General features: G+C 35.3%; 1 protein-coding gene across 18 annotated transcripts in view; it reads left to right on the top strand.

Annotated features, from left to right (window-relative positions):
- Positions 1-20,615, top strand: part of Slc8a1 (solute carrier family 8 member A1) — a 370,110-nt gene that overhangs the window by 277,096 nt on the left and 72,399 nt on the right. For 10 of the 18 annotated variants that reach the window (XM_063254738.1, XM_063254289.1, XM_063256541.1 and 7 more), the window contains 5 exon segments: positions 6,013-6,119; positions 9,436-9,456; positions 9,872-9,889; positions 9,990-10,004; positions 13,520-13,588. In XM_063254738.1, the coding sequence (XP_063110808.1) occupies positions 6,013-6,119; positions 9,436-9,456; positions 9,872-9,889; positions 9,990-10,004; positions 13,520-13,588 (230 nt within the window). 18 annotated transcript variants of the gene reach the window in all.

Genomic DNA, 20,615 nt, shown 5'->3' on the forward strand with positions numbered 1-20,615 from the left:
TCCTAGTTGTGGTATGTACTAGTATTTTCTTTTTTGCTAAATAAGATACCAGTATGTGGATATACCCCAGTTTGTTTGTTCACTCATTAGATGTTGAACATTTGGATTGTTTCCACTTTGGGGCTATTATGAATAAGGCTGTTATGAATGTTAGTATACAGGTTTTTGTGTGAACATGTTTTTAATTTTCTTTGGCATAAACCTTGAAAGAGAACTGCTGGGTCAAATGATAACTCTCTTTTAAACTTTTGAGAACTTTTCCAGGGAAAATGCTTCAGGTGAAGCATTTCACTTTTCCAGTGAAAAGTTCTCAAAACTTTTGTCTAACTTTACCTTCCTACCAGAATTGTAAGAGGATGCAATTTTCTCTTACCAACACTTGTCATTATTTGATTTTTTTTATTGCTGTCATTATACGGGTGTGACTTGGTATCTCATTGCTTTAATTTACACTTTCTCTATGCCTAATGATGTAGAACACCTTTTCATGCATTTGTTGATTATTTATCTTCTTTAGAAAAAATGCCTACTGAGTGTCTTTGCCCACTTTTTGGTCAGTTTTGTCTGTTTTCAGTTATAATGGTTGCTCCTAAACTTTTCAGATCAGGTGAGTTGCAGATCAGATTTCAAACTCATCTCACCTGATGCCATCATTTTATGACTAGAGAAGCTGCCAAGTTTGCATGTGATCATCCTGGGTCACCAACCTCTTGAGTGTCAGAGTATAGAAGCTGACATGTAAAAGGTACCAACTCCGCCCAACTGATCTTTCACGAACAAGTCTCAGAAGCTCTCTGGGCCAGTGGACACAGAGACGGGCCATCCCTGAGTCTACATCACTTCTGTAGTAATCAACATCCTTCATCTTGCCTATTCTCAAAACATAACCAGTGTCAGGTAAACATGTCACCAGAGTTCCTATCACTTTCTTGAGAAGGAAATTACTCTGCCTGAGTGTAAACTCTGCTGCCTGAATGCTAAAGGTGTTTTCTCACTTATGCTATTAAGGTTGCCTGCCGAGATCAGCATTTCCCCAAGGAAAAAACCAGCGACTTTCTATATTATATAATCCGGAAACAACATTAGTGGAGGACAAAACAAATTATTTCTCCTTCATTTCAACTTAAATTGCCAAGTAGATCTAAAGTTTAGTTTTGGCTATGACATTCTCACAATTCTATCTGTTCTTTGCTTGATACTTTTTTAAAGACCCTGCCATACATTCCACTTGTACATAATAAGCAATTCACAGCCCTGACTACATATTAGTATCCCCTGAAAGACTCTCATAAACTGTATTCACATTGAATCTTCATAACCAGTGTTTGATTTAGCTGAAGTGGGCTCAGGCATTTATTTGTTCAGCATGCAGTGTGTCCATGTCTGAAACACAAATCCAACTACCACTAGCCTTTACCTTTTTATCCAACTGAATATAGGAACCCACTTGTTTTCAGTGCATCTCAGACTTCAACATACATAGAAATCAACTAAGGATTTGTTAAAATCCAGATTCTGAATCTATATGTCAGGACCAGAGCCTGAGTTTTGCATTTCTATCAGGCAGCCCAGGGTATGGCTGAGCCTGCTGGAGCTCCTCAAAGTCTTCAGAGTCTGTGAGCCCCTACGTGTTCATCAGGCTTTTCAATGAAACTTTATATCCTCAGGATTTAAATTCAAACAACCAACATGGAATGTAATGCATGCTGCAGTCCTTTCAAAAATAAATTTGAAATTCTATCCTTATTTAGACAGTCATTTTTCATGTACAGGTAAAATAATAAATATCTACATATTTAAGATAATGATTCCGATCCTTTAAAGTAGTCATAAAAAACACTGCATGGTTTAATGACTAAGGGAGATGAGAGTTGACTGGAGCACACAATTGAAAGTTCTGGTCCTCGGAACCAGTGATGGGCGCTTATCTTGTGACCTTGGAAGCTACTGAGTCGTTTTTTTTCTCTATAAACTATAGGTAGTAAGAATCATTTTGGGGGTTGTTAGGAAGATCCCCCAATAATTAAAACATACAAAGTGCACCTCATTTCATTGACCGCTATAGGAGTAAAGGAAAGGTAAATCTTTCACAGACAACCCAATAAAAAGCCACCTCAGCATCAAAATATGTAAATCCTCACCAAAATCTTTATATTTTCAGCTTCCACCAATAAAGTTGTCTCTCTCATTCTTCGCTGTTTGGGTAACTTCCAAATATAGGACCTCCTTTTTAGTCTATTTGAAAGATTAGATTTCTTTAAAACCCATCAGATTATAAAGAGACAGAAGTGAGGTCTAGATTTGTTTGGCGTCATGTCATGAAAGGTACTGCAAAGATCAAAAAGAATGGTCTGCATTTTTCTACTAAATAGATTGATCTTTCTTAACTAAATTCTTTTTCCCCCCTTGAAGTAGAACCAAAATGGGACTATACAATTTTGGTCTGTATGCATGGAGAAATATTTTAATGTAATCATAAGATTTGCAAATCCCTTGCTATAAAATATAATTTATACTGCAGTGTTAACTTTAAGTGGTTACATAAAAAGTTAAGTGAGTGTTCTTTACCTTGTTTGTAACAGTCATGTAGTTGAAATTTGCATGATACCAGTTTCTTATTTTTTTCTTATCAGTGCAATAATAAAATAGCAGTTATATTTGAAGGGCTGTATCTACCCAGCTGTTCTAATCTTCTGTTGTTTTACTGTGTTAATTTAAATAAATGACAGCTATCTGAATACTTCCCATTGGTAAAACAGAACATAAGAGCCAATAGGGCTCTATGCTCAGGGAGATGGTGTCCTTGTGCCATCTGATTAGTGTAACGGTGGAGCAGACTGGAGGATCTTCAGGTTCTCTCCAAATTCTATTCAAATGTGAAACAGTGTAGAATCAAGACATCCAGCAGGTGTGCCTGGAATCTTTGCCAAATCAACCTTGTCCCATGCAACAGCTCCTGTGATAGAAGTGGCAGCAGGATTTTCCTCCATTAGACACTAAAAAAATGATACAAAGACCTGATCAACATGTGTTCCTTTCAAACTGATATTGGTCAATTTCACCTTTGCTCTTGGTGAAATATATGGTTTGAGTTCTTGAGACAAAGGTGAGCACTACAGTGCCTCTGATTTTGCCTCTCTTCATTTTGAGGGCTAACTAACATAGTTTGACTTTGTCCTGCCACTTTTGATTGGCTGAAATGCCCTTTAATAATCACATTTATTATTAATAGTTTTTCAGTTCAAGAAAATCTAAATCAGTGTATAATTTTATGACTCCTCCTGTCAGGGGCATTGTTGATTCAATTACCAATCATTTTGAAATGATACACTGTTATGCAAATGTCATCTATTTTAGGTGTTTTTACAAGGCATCTGCAAATGCACTTTTCCCTTCATCTTTCATTTTCATGATCATAGTTGTCAAATACTAAAATGTTTTCCAAAGAATCATGATCCTACTGAAAAAAGATACTGTAGTGATAAAATATATTTTACTTTTATATATAAATAAATTGTATGTAGCAGTATAATTTCTCATGCATATAAGCTACTCAGAATTACAAAATAAAACTAGTACAATTAAAGACTGAATTCTATATATTCTCAAAAGACACGAATCAATATATCTTTTGGTTATTTCTATTTATTTGTGAAAAAGATTTTGTGTTGACCTTTGGGCATAAAATTGGTACTTTTCCTGTGCAAACACTCATCCTATAACAAGGCTACCCCAACCAACCAATCAACCAACCTTGCTTTCTGTATTCCTTGTAGTCCCATAAAATGTGTGGCAAGGTGTGGACTGTGCTGGGGATATAAGGTGCAGAAATAGAAAGTCAAACCGTTAAGGAATACAAGAAGGAATGTTGCAAAATGACTCCTTCTCCATGGGTGCATTCCAGTTTGATGTGCACTTCGTGCAGTGCCTTGATCATGAATATTGGGCTGAGGAGGGAACACTGGATCTTTCAGTGCTGGTTATACTTCTATCCCTTGATCTGGTGAGGCTGGTTGCTTCAGAGAGGTGTTCCAGAAGATGCTTCGGAAGAGATGGCTTTCATACACAAAATGAAAGTTTTAAGATAACAAGACTAGAAAGTAGAAATCAATACCTGAAAGTATGAATTTTTGATAACATGGAGGTGTCTGCTGGGTTTTTGTAGGGTGGATTTGAGCTAACTTATCACATCTAATTCAATTCCGGCATAGTGGATTCATTAACCTCTTTTATGCCTATCTTTTTCCTCTTGTGCTGCTGGTATTTCTTACTTTTTTTCAGATGTGAAGGAATAATTAAATATTCCAGTATAGTCATACCAGGTTTATTTTGTCATGTAGGTTCAAAATAAATAGGTAAATTCCAGAAATTAATTCTAAACATTAGACAAGGATTGCTTACTCTGTACGTGTAATTGGACTTTGTCATATTGTTTTCTTACGTCATTCTAGGGTTTAGTCAGTTAGTTGCTCTTCTAGTGTTGGTCTTTGAGGATAGAGCTGACATACAAAGAGGAGACACTTTCATGAGCTCTAGTTCCTTAATGGTAAGAAATTGGGTTTTTATCCTTGTACATCTTTGGCTAGGAGAAGAGACTACATTATGATCCTCTGAAGGACCAGAACCAATCATGTGACCTCATTTCTACACTGCTGAGTCAAGAAAGGGAGGTTTAAGCACTTGACTTTAGTCACTGGGAAATCCAGAGAATTAAAAGCAGTTATAATCTTGCTTCTTTCATAACTCGGAAAAAAATTGTGCTTTCTGTTATGCACAGGCCTACGGGAAGTTTGATGGCTTTGATCCACAAAATAAAAACAAGACCATAAATCAATTTCCTTCCAAAGTACCTAGAAAACTCCACCAAAATTAAAGAATGTTAATGCCATTAAACATTTGACTAAACAAGCATATTTATTCAAACACTTTAATCAGAAATATTTTGATCAATATTATTGAAAGTTTTTTTTTTCAATTAAAATCAGCATTTTGGGAACCCTAAGTTATAATTCATAAAGTATTTAATTATTTCATTAAAAGGCAACACTAGATTATTTGTTTTCAGTTATCAAGGGTGCTTACTGGAAGTTGGCATTCGATGATATTAGAAAATGTTTTATCTACATTCCAGTCACCTACAACCATAGGACTTTAGGGCATAAACTGATGAAGATTGGATTATAAAAAGGATTTTTACTTAAAAACACATTGGTGTTTGAGTGGAGTTGAAGGTAGCACAAATGGCATATTTAATGAAAACCAAAACTCAATTTTAGGAGAGCTGAAAATAACCACAATATCATGAATCTCCCCCTCCCCAAGTCAGGCCATTGTGACCTCACTTTCAAAATAGCTCATTCAAGGTCACTGCTCTCATCTTTAGAAAAGCAAGTAAAATATGAACAACTTCCTGTTTTGATCTAGCTGGAAAATCTGACCAACCTAATGAGTTAGATTCTGGGACATTGGGTAAAGTAAAATAAAGGATTTTATATTTTATGATATATTTGTACATTTATTATTTTAATAAAATTTTATGATAAAACTATTGTGTTTGGAAATGTAATAAAGAACAATGAAAGAAAAAAAAAAAACCCCATAAGTCTACCTGCCAGAGATAACCTTTGTTGACTTTCATTGTGATTTATTGATATGTTTTAAAAGAGTGAATTCCAAGGCATAATTTAGACAAGTCCACGATAAAGACATATACTAAAAAGTGCAATTTTTTCTTTCCTCAATATTATGACCTGTGATTTTTCTGATTTTCCTTCTCATGATGATGACAAACCTATTAGTACTGAATGCTTTATCTAAATTAATTCTCTGGTCCTAGCAAAGGGAGCTACGCACTGGGCAACCTCTCCAGTCTTTCAGGCCTGATGTCCAGTCTTGAAGTACCAAAAAGTACAGGCGTTTCTCAATCGCTGCTTGTCTGGGATGTGCTTTCCTCTGTGTTCCTTCTTTTTCCTCTTCCCCTTGTTCGTCAATCTCTATTCTTCTCTGTTTCAGCAAAACAATATCAGTCAAGGTAATTGATGATGAGGAGTATGAGAAAAACAAGACCTTCTTCCTTGAGATTGGAGAGCCCCGCCTGGTGGAGATGAGTGAAAAGAAAGGTGGGGTAGCTGCTCCAGGGCTGAGCTCAACAGCTTCTGCTGGCCTGTGCTACCCTGGATGCCTGCACTCTTCAGAACATGATGCTAGACACACATCCCTCCACCTATGTAACAGGGCATTGCTCTCACCCTGGGCCGCGGTGGGCTGGGCCTGTAGCTAAATCAGCCGATTATGGCCACTCTGCACATTCCAGGTCTGAAAGATTAATTTTCAGTGCATTCAGTGAAGCATTCAATGCTCATGTCTCCTTGGTACACGTGTGACGTTATGTGAGAATGAAGCCGACTTCCTGATTCACTGTCTTAATGTGGGGTGCCTTCTGACTGCTGATCAAAACAGGAAGCATTTGTGCAAGGGGTCAAGAAGCCCACATAACTTAACAGGGGTCAACTGAGAGCATCCAAGATGCCCTTTTACATACTTCGGGAGGTCCATGTGCGCCCAGCTTCCCTCCGTAACATCACAGTAACATCCAGCTTGTGGACATCTACAGCATGAGCGTGTGACTCCAACCATTTGTTTTGCCTTTGTCTTGTGTTCCCACAGGAAGATCATTACCATTAGAATATTTGACCGTGAGGAATATGAGAAAGAGTGCAGTTTCTCCCTTGTGCTTGAGGAACCAAAATGGATAAGAAGAGGAATGAAAGGTGTGAGAGTATTCAAAGACATATCAGCGAGAAATTGTACTCTTCTCTCTCTGTGTCTCCTTACTCTCACACTTACCTCTGTCCTCTTCCTCAGCTTCCAAGTACTAAACAAGAATTGCCTTTGAAACTTGAGCAAGTTCATTTCCCTTCCCTGATTCACAAGTGCACCAACCAATGCGCATTTTCTTTTAAAAAAATGCTGACTAACCTTGATTGCAACAAGATTTTGATAAGTACTGGAAGAGATTCTTGCAATTAAGAAGTGATGGTGTAAAAGAAAAAGGATTTAATTTTTCACTGCTTGGGGTTTGTTCTAAAATGTGACTGCAACTATTAAATCTCCCCCCAAATGTTAGGGAGAAGAAGCATTATGTTGTATTCTGTCAATTATACCTCAATGAAGATGGAAAGAAAAGCTACTTAATATGTATTAGTATTAATATGTATTAGTAATAGTATACATTTCAGGAGAAATAAATTAGGCTTCTTTAGCAAATTCAATGTTTAAAAAGAAATTAATGAAAACAAAGATCCTTAAAGAGTAGATTTATCAGTATTCAGGGTCTTGGCATGATGCTTTTCATATCATCAAATATGACAATTAAAAGGTGCCATATATATGAAACTGTACTCAGATCAATTTTATTTAGTTAGAAGGATATGATTCTTCAGTAAAAATTTAATCTTTACCTAAGGCCTGTTCAGCCTTATGTTCTAGAATATTTTGAGGTTTATAGAATTCATTAACTTTAACATGTATTAAACTTAAAAATATAAACAGCAACATCCTTATAATTAGACTTTGTTGGTTCATAATAAGGACTAGAAAAATATTTGAAAATGAGCCAGTTTTCTTTATTATCTGATTTCTTATTTCATGTGGCCTATATTGGATAAAAGATTTACAAATAATCTTGTATTCAGGACTATTGCTAGAACTTCTTGCAGTTATCCTCTCACAGTGGCTACCTTAAAAGATTTAATTAATATATGTAAAATGAACATACTATATATTAATGTATTATTAACTATATAGTTAATGAGAGTAGTATAGGGAATAATTAAATAGACTATATTTTGAAAGAAACGTATACTATTACAAGTAAGAGAAAAATGGTGGCACATGGCTGCAATCTCAGCACTTGGAAGGCTAAGGCAAGAGGAAAACCATGAGTTTGAGATGAGCCTGGGTTACATCGTGAGTTCACGGCAAGCCTGAACTGCATAGTGAGACCCTGCCTCAAAAAGCCAATAAATAAAATATATAGGACTAACTCCTATGTAGATCCAACATTTGAAGAAATTTAATCTCATTTATGAGAACTTCCTACTTGGGATGCATTGAGGTTTTTCAAAAGTATACATCCCTCACTTAAGCAAGTTCAAAATGGCAACAGGGACTTTTGAAATGCTGGAAAGAAGAGCACTTATGATCATTTTAATACTATTTATTTAATAAGCTCCATAGGCAGGGAACAGAGGGAAAAGAGACTTCAGAAAAGTAAAAGTATGCAGACGTCTTACAAAGATGGGATCAAAAATGCCTCATTAACATCCAGGAAAAAGCACTTAGCTTTAAAACTATTCCTCCAAAGAATTATCTTGTTTCACAAGGAACAGTATAACGGATACAGTTCTTTCAGTTGTCATTTTAGTAAAATATGCTCTTGAGTAAAAGCAAATTAAAATTCTTTGTTGGCACTATTCGGTTTTGCAACAAGTGGTTTCCTGTCACTATAAATAACATTACTGACTTATGTTAGACGTTACCCGTAGAGGGTAATTTCACTACCATGAGAGAGGAAACTAGCCTGAAGATGTAAAAGTAACTTTCCCTTCTACAATGCAGAAGGGATTTGTTCAGTATCTTTAGCCAGGTAACTTTTCTAAATCAAAGTACTTCGGCTCAGTCTAAATATAAACGACATAAACTCAAAGAGATTATCTGTGTTTGCCCCACCTTCCCTGCCCTGTCAGTTTCTGGGGAGCCATGTGTCCACTAGAGGCAGTCTAGTTATCTAACATTTCTCAGGGGTCACTAGTAGGGACATGCAGATAAGCATCAATTCTTAGCCCTCTTAGGATTCAAGAATTTTTTAAACAAGCAAATCATGGCGGCCAACATACCACCCAAATAGCTTGTTCAGAGAGAGAGAAAACTTTATTTCTGGCCAAAATCTCCTTCCAGGAAAGGCGAGCAAAATATAGTTTCTTAGGATCTTTTACTTGTTTGTACTGATTAAAATATATGATAGCTGAGATCAGGGTAATTTAAGACTTCCAAATGCTGGATTCACTAATTTCCAGGTAATACTTAATGAGGAAGAACCTTCAAATCAAGGTGAGGTTGAACTTTACACAATATTTCTACTATATTTTGTAGCTGTAGATACTTTGTGTGAACATATATAGTAGAAATGTCTTTATTAAATTTAAAGAAACTATATATGTAGGGATTTTTTTCTTCCAGTCACATATATTTGGATAAACTTGTTGGCATCATTTGTGTCCCAACACATTTCCTTTGGGTGCACCAATTTTTTAAGCAGTGGCTTTTTACCACTCAAATCAAATCTGCCTGGATTTCTTTCTGCTGATATTCCTCTTACTTTCATTATTCATCTGGTCTCTTATTCTGTGTTTGTCTTGTCTATTTCCTTCACAGCCCTGTTATTGAATGAGCTTGGTAAGCATTTCATTTCTTGCACTTCCTTTCCATTTTTTCTAAGTTGTTTTTCATTTCTGTTAGGTAAGACAGTAGGGCTCTGATTTTGATTTGCTAGTAAGATTATTGTTTAGAGCCATTAACCATTTTTTTTTAGTTAAAACCAAACTATTCATATTACCTTTTTAATTTAATATAATCTGTATAAAAATCAATGATTTCATAGGTATATATAAGAATTGTTTGTGTACTACATTTGATAATCTTACAGAATTAGTGATCCCATCATAAATTTATGCTTTCAAATTCTTCTTAGTTATAATATAGTTTGGCAAGTTTTCATTCTTTGGGTAGGTTATCAAACAGTCTATTGTCACTGTATTTGCTATTTTGAATGTAAGTTAAATTGTAATGTTTACTTTTTTTCTTTTTTTAGGTGGCTTCACAATAACAGGTATGAATTTTTGAAATCTTGTCAGTTGAATTTTTATTATGTGCTTTCAACATAATACATTTTTAAAAATTATTTCTTGTTTTTCTTTGCTTTAATAAAGGAAAACACCTCTACGGTAAGACAGTTTTTTTTAAGTTCCTTTTTCCCCAAAAATATTCTTAAATTTAAACCAAACCCAAATGCTTATCTTTTGTAACCAGCATTAATATTTAGGTGTAATACATGGTATGCTCTTACTAATTGTACCAATTTAACATTTTACAAATTAACAAAATGTGTGTATTGTTTATTTCTAAAGATCATAATTCATATGAGGAATTTAAAATTGTTCACATTTGCTATTGACCAATTTATAAATAACCACATAACACTGATAACGTACAGTATACTCTGATAAATGACACACACAGTTTCTGATCTTGTAAAAACATAGTGGATATCCAAGACTGCTCCATAGCCCAAGCTTAGGATCCTAATAAGAGAAATTGCTAAGTTAGGAAAGGACAGAGCAGTCCCTTATCTTTTTCCCCCTACCCCAAACTGAGACTCTCATTGGGAACTTGGTTTTGGTATTAATAACATGGCAGCAAATAATATTTCAACCACTTTGACTGCATTATATAGTATGCTCCTTAAAAACTCAAAGGCCAACCAGAAAGCTTAAAGGCCTTAAATGGCAAATTGCATCAACCTATTTATTGCATAATTTAGAACATATCTAAATCTATTTTCATGTGCACAAGTAGAAGATATCTCCTAACAGCATCCTTTGCTCCTTAAATATCTTCTCACCTTGTCAGAATCATCTATGCAGATTTAGAAAGGAAGCTAGATACCAAATAATAGCGATGATGTGTCAGAAGCTGAAGGTTAAAGATGTTTCTAATGCCTACATCCCATAGCCTGCATGTCCTTTTCCAATGCATTGTATGACCATCCAAATTACGATATCAAAGAGTTGAAAAATTATTTAAAAGAAATACTATGAAAATTTATAATAATTAAAACACTAGTATGGGAGTTGGGGTTAAGCTAAATCCTTGTTAATGTTAACTCAAAAACATGTAGTTTCTTAGTGATTCTATACAAAGGGGAACTTTCTGAATATAGGCAGTTTAACATAAATTGTTGTTTTCCACTGCTACCCTCCAGATATAGTGTTAATTGACAAAATGATACACAGATCCTCAGACATACACCATTTGAAAGGAAGAAACTCATAAAAAAATCCTTAAATCTGATTCATCTGGACTTCTCCCAGGGCTCCAATTCTAGATCACTGAAAGTATTTATGAATCCAAAAACAGGAATTCACACTTATTTTAAATTTTTGTCTTCTCATCCATAATTTTACCTCATTAAAAACGCCTTGAAAATATTCTCTTTCTGTCACTCAAGGATGAATTAGTTATCCTTGAGAGATGTGAAGAACGTGAAACTGTGGCAAGCCAGCCTTCTACCCTTCGTGAAAGTAATTATTTTTATAAAGTCAACCATTGTGGAAATAGTATATTACCTGACAGCATCTTTGGTCCTGTGGAGCCTGATAATAAGAACTCAACTAAAACTATTTGGATAGAATGCTATGATGTCCTTAGATATCTTCCCATCTCTCATGGAATATGCTAAAATTTCATTTTTAAAGGCTTCCTCCTAAATCTTTGACCTGTCTTCCTTTTAGTGTCTCAGATAATCGGGTCTTAGTTTTCTTTTCTCAAAAAATTCTTCACACCAAGTTTCATCTTGTCTCTCCAGAAACATTCATCTTTCCCTGCTTTGGCCCCATCTTGTATCTAGCAGGGCAGAATCACTTGCTCCAAAACTTTCTACCATTTCAGGGAGTTAATTATTTTTTTCTTAAAATCTTACTCTGTAACAACACTTTTTAAACTGTCATTGCTCTGCCTCCAGAACTTGAGTTTAATATACATAGAACAAGATAATGTTCTGGAAACTTCCACATTGGTAGATGTTGTGCTACTTTAAATTCACTTCGTCTCCCAAATCAGACCAAAATGCCCAGGATTCACTCTCTACTGCTGTTTCTGAGGAAAGCACTAAAACTTCAAGTCTACAAGTGAAAGACAGCCTTTTAAGACCCTGTTCTTTGAAGTCAGGATGAGGCTTTGAAGTCAAGGATTTGAGATGCAGGGAAAGAAGAGAAGAATTAATCCAGCTCTTGGACTTTGCCTGCAGCTTTTGCACTTGCTTGTATAACTGTCAGTGTCTAAATTTGAAACAAGATATATGGAAATCGAAAAGGCCATTTGGGCCACAGCCTAATGTAGTTATTTTAGAAATCTTATAAGTGATAGACATTAAGTTTGGGGGGTACCTTGGTAATTTGCAAATCTTTACCTGTTGCTTCATTGAAAGGATTTTGGATCCACTTATTTGGATCTAATATCATCATCCCTTAACCTCTTAGGTGTATGAGAATATTCTATAACTTATAGTTCCTTAGAGTTTGTAAAGACTATCATTTTATCACTATCATTAAGGATTTTATTGTTCTCAGTTATATCATGAAAGGTTCAAAGAAATTGATCTTCTACTTCAAATCACCCATCCAAAAGTAGAGCCAATGTCCCTGACTTTAAATAATAGCCCATTTGCTGACTGTCCTAAGCCCACCACCATTCTATGTCTTTTCTCCCAGTTCCTTGATTTCTACTTGCTTCTTGAAATAACACAGTGAACTCTTTTTCAACCCAAAGTCTGTTTTATAAATGCCATCATTATGAATTTCAGTCAAGTAGAAAATGAGAGAGACGCCAAAAGAAGAAAGATAGAACAAATAAATAGGAGAATTGTATAAAATTCAGTATTGTGACTTAATTTCAGAGGAAGAGAGATATGTTTGATTCCCCTCAAACTTATACAACATAAACCATATGTCTTAAAATTATATAACATAAAATACACCTCTTTAATACTACTCCATGCATCATAGTATGTTCCTGTAACAGACTTAATAAGGTGCATTTTAAGAAAGTTGAACTGTGAAATTTCTGACAGTTGGAAACATTTTTATCACTCCAGTGTATCAGTGGGAGGAACAAAGCCCTTCAGACTACTTCATTATACAACTGAAAAAGTTGAGTCTTCATGAGGAGAAACACTCTGCCCAAGTTTAGATGGCGGACAAATGGCAGTTACTTCACTCAGACAAATAGAGAGGACAGGCACGACTATCCCTTTTTCCATATTGGAAATTGAATAAACAAACTCCAGTCTGAAATTTTGACTCTAACAAACTTCAAAACCAAGACACTTGTCACTGCACCAAATGTTTTCTGTTGTTTGGTGAAGCCCTTGGAATCAGTGATTTGAAAAACCTGAATGCCCAAATACCGTATTTTAGAGACATACAGGAAGCTCACTTTGCCACACCTTGGGCATGTGAATTGCCTCATGGAACACTTTCCCCATTTGTGAACAGTAACCTCCATAAGTAACTACCAAAGCTCCCTCTTGTGACCTTCATGGGAGTGAAGAATACCACTCTTAAACTAACATTGCCTGCAGTGTGTGCATCTGGGTGTGACATTTAGCCAACTAATTCCACAGAGGTCTGATGGCAAATCCGTGAAGTCCATTCTACTGATTTTCTGCTTGTCCCTTTGCTAGGCCAACCTGTCTTGAGGAAAGTTCATGCTAGAGACCATCCGATCCCCTCTACTGTAATCACAATTGCAGGTATTCATTTCATCATAATCCTAGCAAACCATAGTCATCAGATATTCCTTGGGTCTTTAGTAATATGGTGGCTTTCCTAGAAGCTAGAGATTCCATGGAATAGCAACAAAATAACACATTAGGACACCGTGGAAGACACTGTCAAGGAGGCAGCATGGACCTGCAGAGAAGCTGATTCATTGGCCACTCCCTCTCAAGTTTCACTATTTTCTGGAGTTTTTGAAAATATTCCTTTTTATATCAATCTGTCATTTCAACCAAAATGAAATTCTTTTAGAAGCCAAGCTATAACTCTTCCCACCATCTACCTTTCCAGATAAATAGATGGTAACGTGGGGTTTCTCCATAAGAACATAAAAGAATGTGGACCAAGTGATTAAAGCATGACCTAAAAATACCAGATCTACTCTGAGTATAGAGCATGAATACCGTATTCTGGCACTAAATCACTGGATGAGGACAAAAATGTTTGCTGTCCATTCTCCACTGTTTGTCCATCATGGGACATGATGTTAGAAGCACTTCTACTGAACTCAGTGTACCAATAATCATGATACTCACCTATGAATACAAAGCTGTTTCTGAATATACCTCAGCAAATTAAAGAACCAATCTTTCTTGGCTCCAGTCAAAAAAACCAACCAGGTCAAGTGGCCTTTGCTTTGAAATCTATTAGCATGGTTCTGATTATAGGATCAAAATAATCTTTCACAATTTTTTTCACTGCTGGCCTTATCCCCTTTTCTAAACTCTACATTGTGTGTTAAGAACAATATTATGAAAACATTTAAGAATATCAACAGGGGTTCCTCAGCTACTGATCTCTACCCTGATAGCCCATGTGAGTTGTATTGTTCCCTAAAAGAATTCTCTCTCACCCTTTAATCTCACAGTGACTGCTTTAGAACGCAGCTTGAACCAGAAAGCTTTATAAGCATCTCTTTTCATAATTCTGCCTTTCCTATTCCAAGATGCTATGAGCTTTGCTGTTTATAAAAGGCAAGCATTCAAATAAAGTGAGACACTCCCTCACCAACCCAGTGATTTCATCACAGGATTGGTGTACATCATTTCAGTACTGTTTTTATCAGTGGCTGTTAATTTTGCATGTGATTTCAGTTATTTTGGTTGGTTAATACTGTAATTTATTTGCAGGTTTTCAATAAAATATGATGAGTTTTAAAAATACACACAAGGAGAGAGAGAGAAAGGGGGAGGGGAAAGAGGGAGACATGGGGAGGGGTTGGAGAAGGAAGAGAAATAAAACTAAGACCACAGCATGTTATCCCTCTGAATGATAAGGAAATAAAGGGACCCTGACTATAGTAAAATTATCAGCTTTTGATCTAATACTCTAAGAAAACAAATATAGTAGCTGACCCCTCTCAAACGCTGTTAAACCTTTCTCCATTCAATGAATAACATCTAAAGAGAGTTAAAAAAGAAACACTTAAAAAAGAAAAGACTCAGCTCTCTTATTCTCCAGTGTCAACAATCTGAAGCATAAATGGTAATTTATTGGCATTAATATAGGTTTACCTGATTATATTATGTATAAATGTAACGAACTCTGAAACGTTCACAATACTTACCAAGTGAAACTAGTCGTGACCAGTCCATGATACTGTGACCTTGTGCTTGAGTTCTATCTGCCTGGCAGGCATCTCCTCACCCACTGTCTACTAGCCACCCTTCTTAGCACTTCTGTCTGGCCAGCTTCAAGGCCAAGGCAAACCAATGCACCACTCTCACCATGGTATTTCTTCCGTTACTACACTATGCTACAAATCATTCATCTATATGCCTTTCTTTCCCATAGACCATAAATTTCTGATACTATCAGACTGTAGAAGTGCAATTAAATGCTAAAAAAACATTTTTAGTGACAAAGCAAATAAAAGACTTTACTAATAGAGCATTGAACTACAAATATGACATAGGCCTTGGGAAATGTAAGAACAGTTTACAAGAGAGACCGCTGTTCTATCCTGGCAGATGTATCTTCTGGATATTTATATGTGTCTTAATCTCTTTACTTATCACTGGAACAAAATCTTAAACCTAAAACCTAAAGGAGAGGCTCATTTTGGAAGATGTTTCAGTACATAGTTGGCCGATTCCAAGACAGGAAGGAACATGGGGAAGGGTCAGGCTAAAGGAAGTTGCTCACCTCATGGTGTCTGGGAACCAGGAAGCAAAGAGAGAAGCCAGAGCAGGAGATAAACCCTTTTAGGCAGTACCCCTGGGGAACCTTCCTCTTCTGTCCAGACTGCGCCTCCTATGAGCGTATCACCTCCAATATACTCACCTTCCAAAAGCCTTCCCCACCAGTATGTGAGATTTGAGAGGATGCAAGATATACAACATTACAATATGTAAATGCAATTAAAAGTTAAGAAAACAGGACAGTGTATGAGAATGTTCATACTGAATATACACAATAAATATTAAGCAATCAGTGTAACATTAAAGTAGTAATTCTAAATCCCATATTTTCAGTCAGGGTATCTGATATGGGAAGATTATTGAAAGATATACAGGATCTAAGTACTATAGGTGGGAATATGAAAATATTTCCAGAGGGACACATAAATAGGATAAAAGTGTGGCTTGAAATAAGAATGTAGCAAGTGATAGAAACTTTGTTTTTTCTTAGATTGTGATGAAATTTTAGGACAGTATTTCCTATAGTTTTGCAATTTTCATACCTCCTTTACAATGTTTGTTTTGATTGAATATCAATTGTACTGTTAGTAATTGAAAAGTAGTGTAATTTCCCATAAGTACAAAGAAAAATAAAATAATTTTACAGTGAGGAAATGTTACAAAAATAGAACGAAATATTATCAGATGCTCCATTCATGTAATCTACTTTTTTTTAAAATGGTAGTAATGCAAAATTAATGGACAAATAAGATATTTCTATTACTATGAAGTAATTCATGATGACCAAACCAACTCTAAAAAGTATATTTAAAGGTATTCCAGAAAGCTATAAAAATGACCACAACCCCAAGAACACCAATAGAAAGAAACCATCAGGCAAGAAAAGCAGTTAAACAGAGGAGAACGATGGAACTTACATCATGGAAATAGCACGGCAAGGACAAGACAGTATGGTATGTATCAGTTATAACCATCAGTGTAAATGGCCTCAATTCACCAATCAAAAGAAACAGACTGGTGAATGGATAAACAATACACAACAATATGTATACAGGAAATACATTTAACTCAAAAAGAAATTCATAGATGGAAAGTCAAAGAATGGAAAAACAATACTCCATGTGACAGTAACTCAGAAAAAAATCAAGGGTAATATTCTATTTTCAGAAAGTGTGAACTCTAAAACAGGAATAATCAAAAGAGATAAAGAAGATCACTACCTACTTGTTGGGGGAAAACTTGAAGAGATACCCATAAATATATATACACCAAATAGGAGCACCCAACAACATAAAACAAATATTAATGCACATGAAGACTCTATAAACACTAACACAATTGTCATGGGGGCCCCTAACACCCCACTGTCACAGATAGATCAACCAGATGAAAAAAATCAACAAAGAAATATCATAACTGAACTGAACCTGTGAACAAATGGACTTAGTAGATGTTTATAGTTTCCACCCAATAACATCAGAATATACATTCATCTCAACTGTGCATGGAACATTCTCTCAAGTAGACCACATACTGGGCCATAGAGTATGTTTCAGTAAATATGAAGGAATTGAAACTATCCCATGCATATTGTCTGACCATAGTGCAATGAAATGGGAAGTCAATGGCAAAAGAAACTGCAAAACCTACATAAACACATGGAAATTAAATAACAACCTTTTGAACAACCAATGAAGAAAATAAAGAAGAAATCAAACAATATCTATCATTAAATGAAAATGCTGATACAATACACTGGAACTTATATCAGGAAAACAGAACAAGCTCAAATGAACAAACTAATGCTGCACTTCAAGCTTCTAGAAAAAGACGAGGAAATCAAATTTTAAAAAACCATAGAAGGAATCAAATTATACAGAACAGAAATTAATGCAACTCATACTAAGAAAACAATACAAAGAATCAATGAATCGAGTTAGTTCTTTGTAAGAATAATCAAAATTGACAAACTCTTAACTAACCTTATCCAAAAGAAGAAAGATTCAAATTCATGCAATTAGGAAAGAAAACAATGAAATCACTATGGATCCTGTGGAAATTCAGAAGAGCATCAACCTTCTTTGAGAAGCTTTAATAAGATGGAAAACAGAAGAAGTGGACAGATTCCTAGGTATGTATGAATTGAATCAATAAGTTATAAAAATGTCAAATATCCCAATATTGTTTAATGAAGTTGAAAATGTAATGTAAAACTAACCAACAAAGAAAAGCCCAGGTCTGACAGATTAATTGCTGAATTTTAAAGATCTAATGCTGATACTCCTGAAACTCTTTAATGAAAGGAAAGCAATACTCCTTAACTCACGCCTGGAGGACGTATTCTCCTGAAAACCAGAGAACGATCCAACCAAAAAAGAACCTCAGGCCAATGTCCCTAATGAACATAGATATAAAACCACTCAATAAAATACTAGCAAACAGAATGCAGCAAATAATCAAAGACATTATATTATATGACCAGGTAGCATTTATCTCAAGAATGCAGGAATGGTTCACCATATACAAATAAATCAGTGTAATACACTTTGTCAACAGAATGAATGATAAAAGCCATATGATCTCAGTAGATGCAGAAAAAGTGTTTGACAAAGTGTAACACCTATTACAGACAAAAATCCTGTAGCAAATTAGAAGAGTTAGTATTTATCTCAGGCCGATTAAAGCATCTATCACAAACCAACAGCCAACATCATAATAAATGGTCAAAACTAAAAGCTTTCATTCTAAAATCTGAAACAAGACAAGTATGTCCACTGTCACGATTTCTATTTCATATAGTTCTAGAAACATTAACCAGAGCAATTAGGTAAGAGAGAGAAATAAGACTCAGAATAGGAAATGAAGTTAAATTTTCATTAATTGCAGACAACACAATACTCTTACGAAGAAGACCATAAAACTCCATTGAAAGATTTATAGATTTAATAAGCAAATTCAGATGTGGACCTGATACAAAGTCATCACTCAAAAATTAATAGCATTGCTATACGCAAATAAAAAACTCACTAAGGGTGAAATTAGGGAAACCACATCTTTCACCATAGCATCAAAAAAAAAATCAAATGCATAGGAATCAATCAAAGAAAAGAAGAGAACTCTATGTTGAAAGCTACAGTACTCTAAAAATGATCAAAGAGGATATCATAAAATAGAAAGATGTCCCTTGCTCTTTGGTAGGAAGAGCCAATATAGTGAAATGACTGTACCCCAAAAATTGTTATATGTATGTAAGGCAGTCCCAACCAAAAGGCATACCTCACACAATTAGAGAAAACTTTCCTAAAATTTGTTTGAATCAAAGGAGATCTAGAATAGCAAAAGCATTTCTGAGCAAAAATGCAAGGCAAGAGCCATCACAATCTCTGACTTGAAGTTATACTATACAGCTACTGTGATAAAAACACTAGTATTGGGGAAAAAAGACAGACTAGAGGATCAGTGAAACAGATGGAACAAATTAGAGGTTGCAGAAACAGCTGCAAACACACTTAGCCACTATATCTTTGACAAAAGTGGCCAAACACATTCACTGGAAGAAATATAGCATCTTTAATAAATGGTGCTGGAAAAACTGACTTTCCACATGCTGAAGTCTAAAGCTAGACCCATGTCTATCAATATGCAGTAAACTAAAATCAAAATGAATCAAACATTTAAATATTAAAACAAAACCTAAATCTGCTGCAAGAAAAAATAAAGTAGAACTCTTGAAGACACAGTATAGGCAAAGACTTCATGAACAAAGCCCAGATCATATGGGAAATGCTACAAACAGTTCAACAACTGGAAAGTCATCTTACTAAAAAGCTTTTGCATAGCAAAAGAAATCACCAACAGAGAAAAAAGACAACTCACAGAGTGGGAAAAAACAGCTTAACCAGTAGCTCCTCAGACAAAGGACTAATACTCAAGAACATACAAGGAATTGAAAAAAAAAAAATCAAATCCCCTAAATTCAAAGACCCAATCCAAAAATGGGCATCTGAGATGAATATATACTTCTCAGATAAAAAAGTACAAATGGCAAATAAATATGTGACAAAATGTTCAACATCACTGGTCTTTCAAGAAATGCAAATTAAATCAACACTGAGATCCTATCTCATTCCAGAAAGAATGGGTATTATAAAAAAAAATCAACCAATAAGAAATGCTGGTGGGGCTGTGGGGAAAAAAGAATGCTTTTTCACTGTTTGTGAGAGTCGAGATTGGTTCACCATTGTGAAAATCAGTGTGGAGATTCCTCAAAGAACTAGAACTGGAGGTTCCATTTGACATAGCTACTGCCCTTCTGGGTATCTTCCCAGGAGAATTAAAAGCATCTTATTACTATATTATATGCACACGAGTTTATAGCAGTGCAAACTGTAATAGTTAAAATCTTGGAAACAACCCGAATGCCCATCAATTGATAAATGAATTTTTAAAAAGGTGTGGGTTTTCTTTTATGTAATGAAGTACTACATTCATAAAGAAGGACAAAGTGGAGACAGTTTTTGCTAAATTGATACCATGCTTTTGATACCCTGTTCTTAGGTTAAATAAACTGGACATGTGTGTAAATAATGCACTACCTGGTGTGAGAGACTAAAAGTGTAAATAAGAACCAAACTGCAGAAGAAATATGGTGAAATGGTAAGAAATTGGATAAGAGGAAGAGAAACTAGGGATGAGCAGAGGAAAGGAAGGAAGGAAAAAAATAAGAAAACAAGGATAAAATAGAAACAAAGCTTTGTAAATAGGAGAGGAGGGACTTCCAAAGAGGGGAGAAGAGTGCGAGAAAAAACAGGCAAATCAAAGTATATCATGTGCAGGTACAAATTCCCTATGATGAATGCGA

This window comes from Cavia porcellus, unplaced genomic scaffold (assembly GCF_034190915.1).
Source record: "Cavia porcellus strain 051 isolate PalLab524CR breed Dunkin Hartley unplaced genomic scaffold, mCavPor4.1 scaffold_1, whole genome shotgun sequence".
NCBI lineage: Eukaryota > Metazoa > Chordata > Mammalia > Rodentia > Caviidae > Cavia > Cavia porcellus.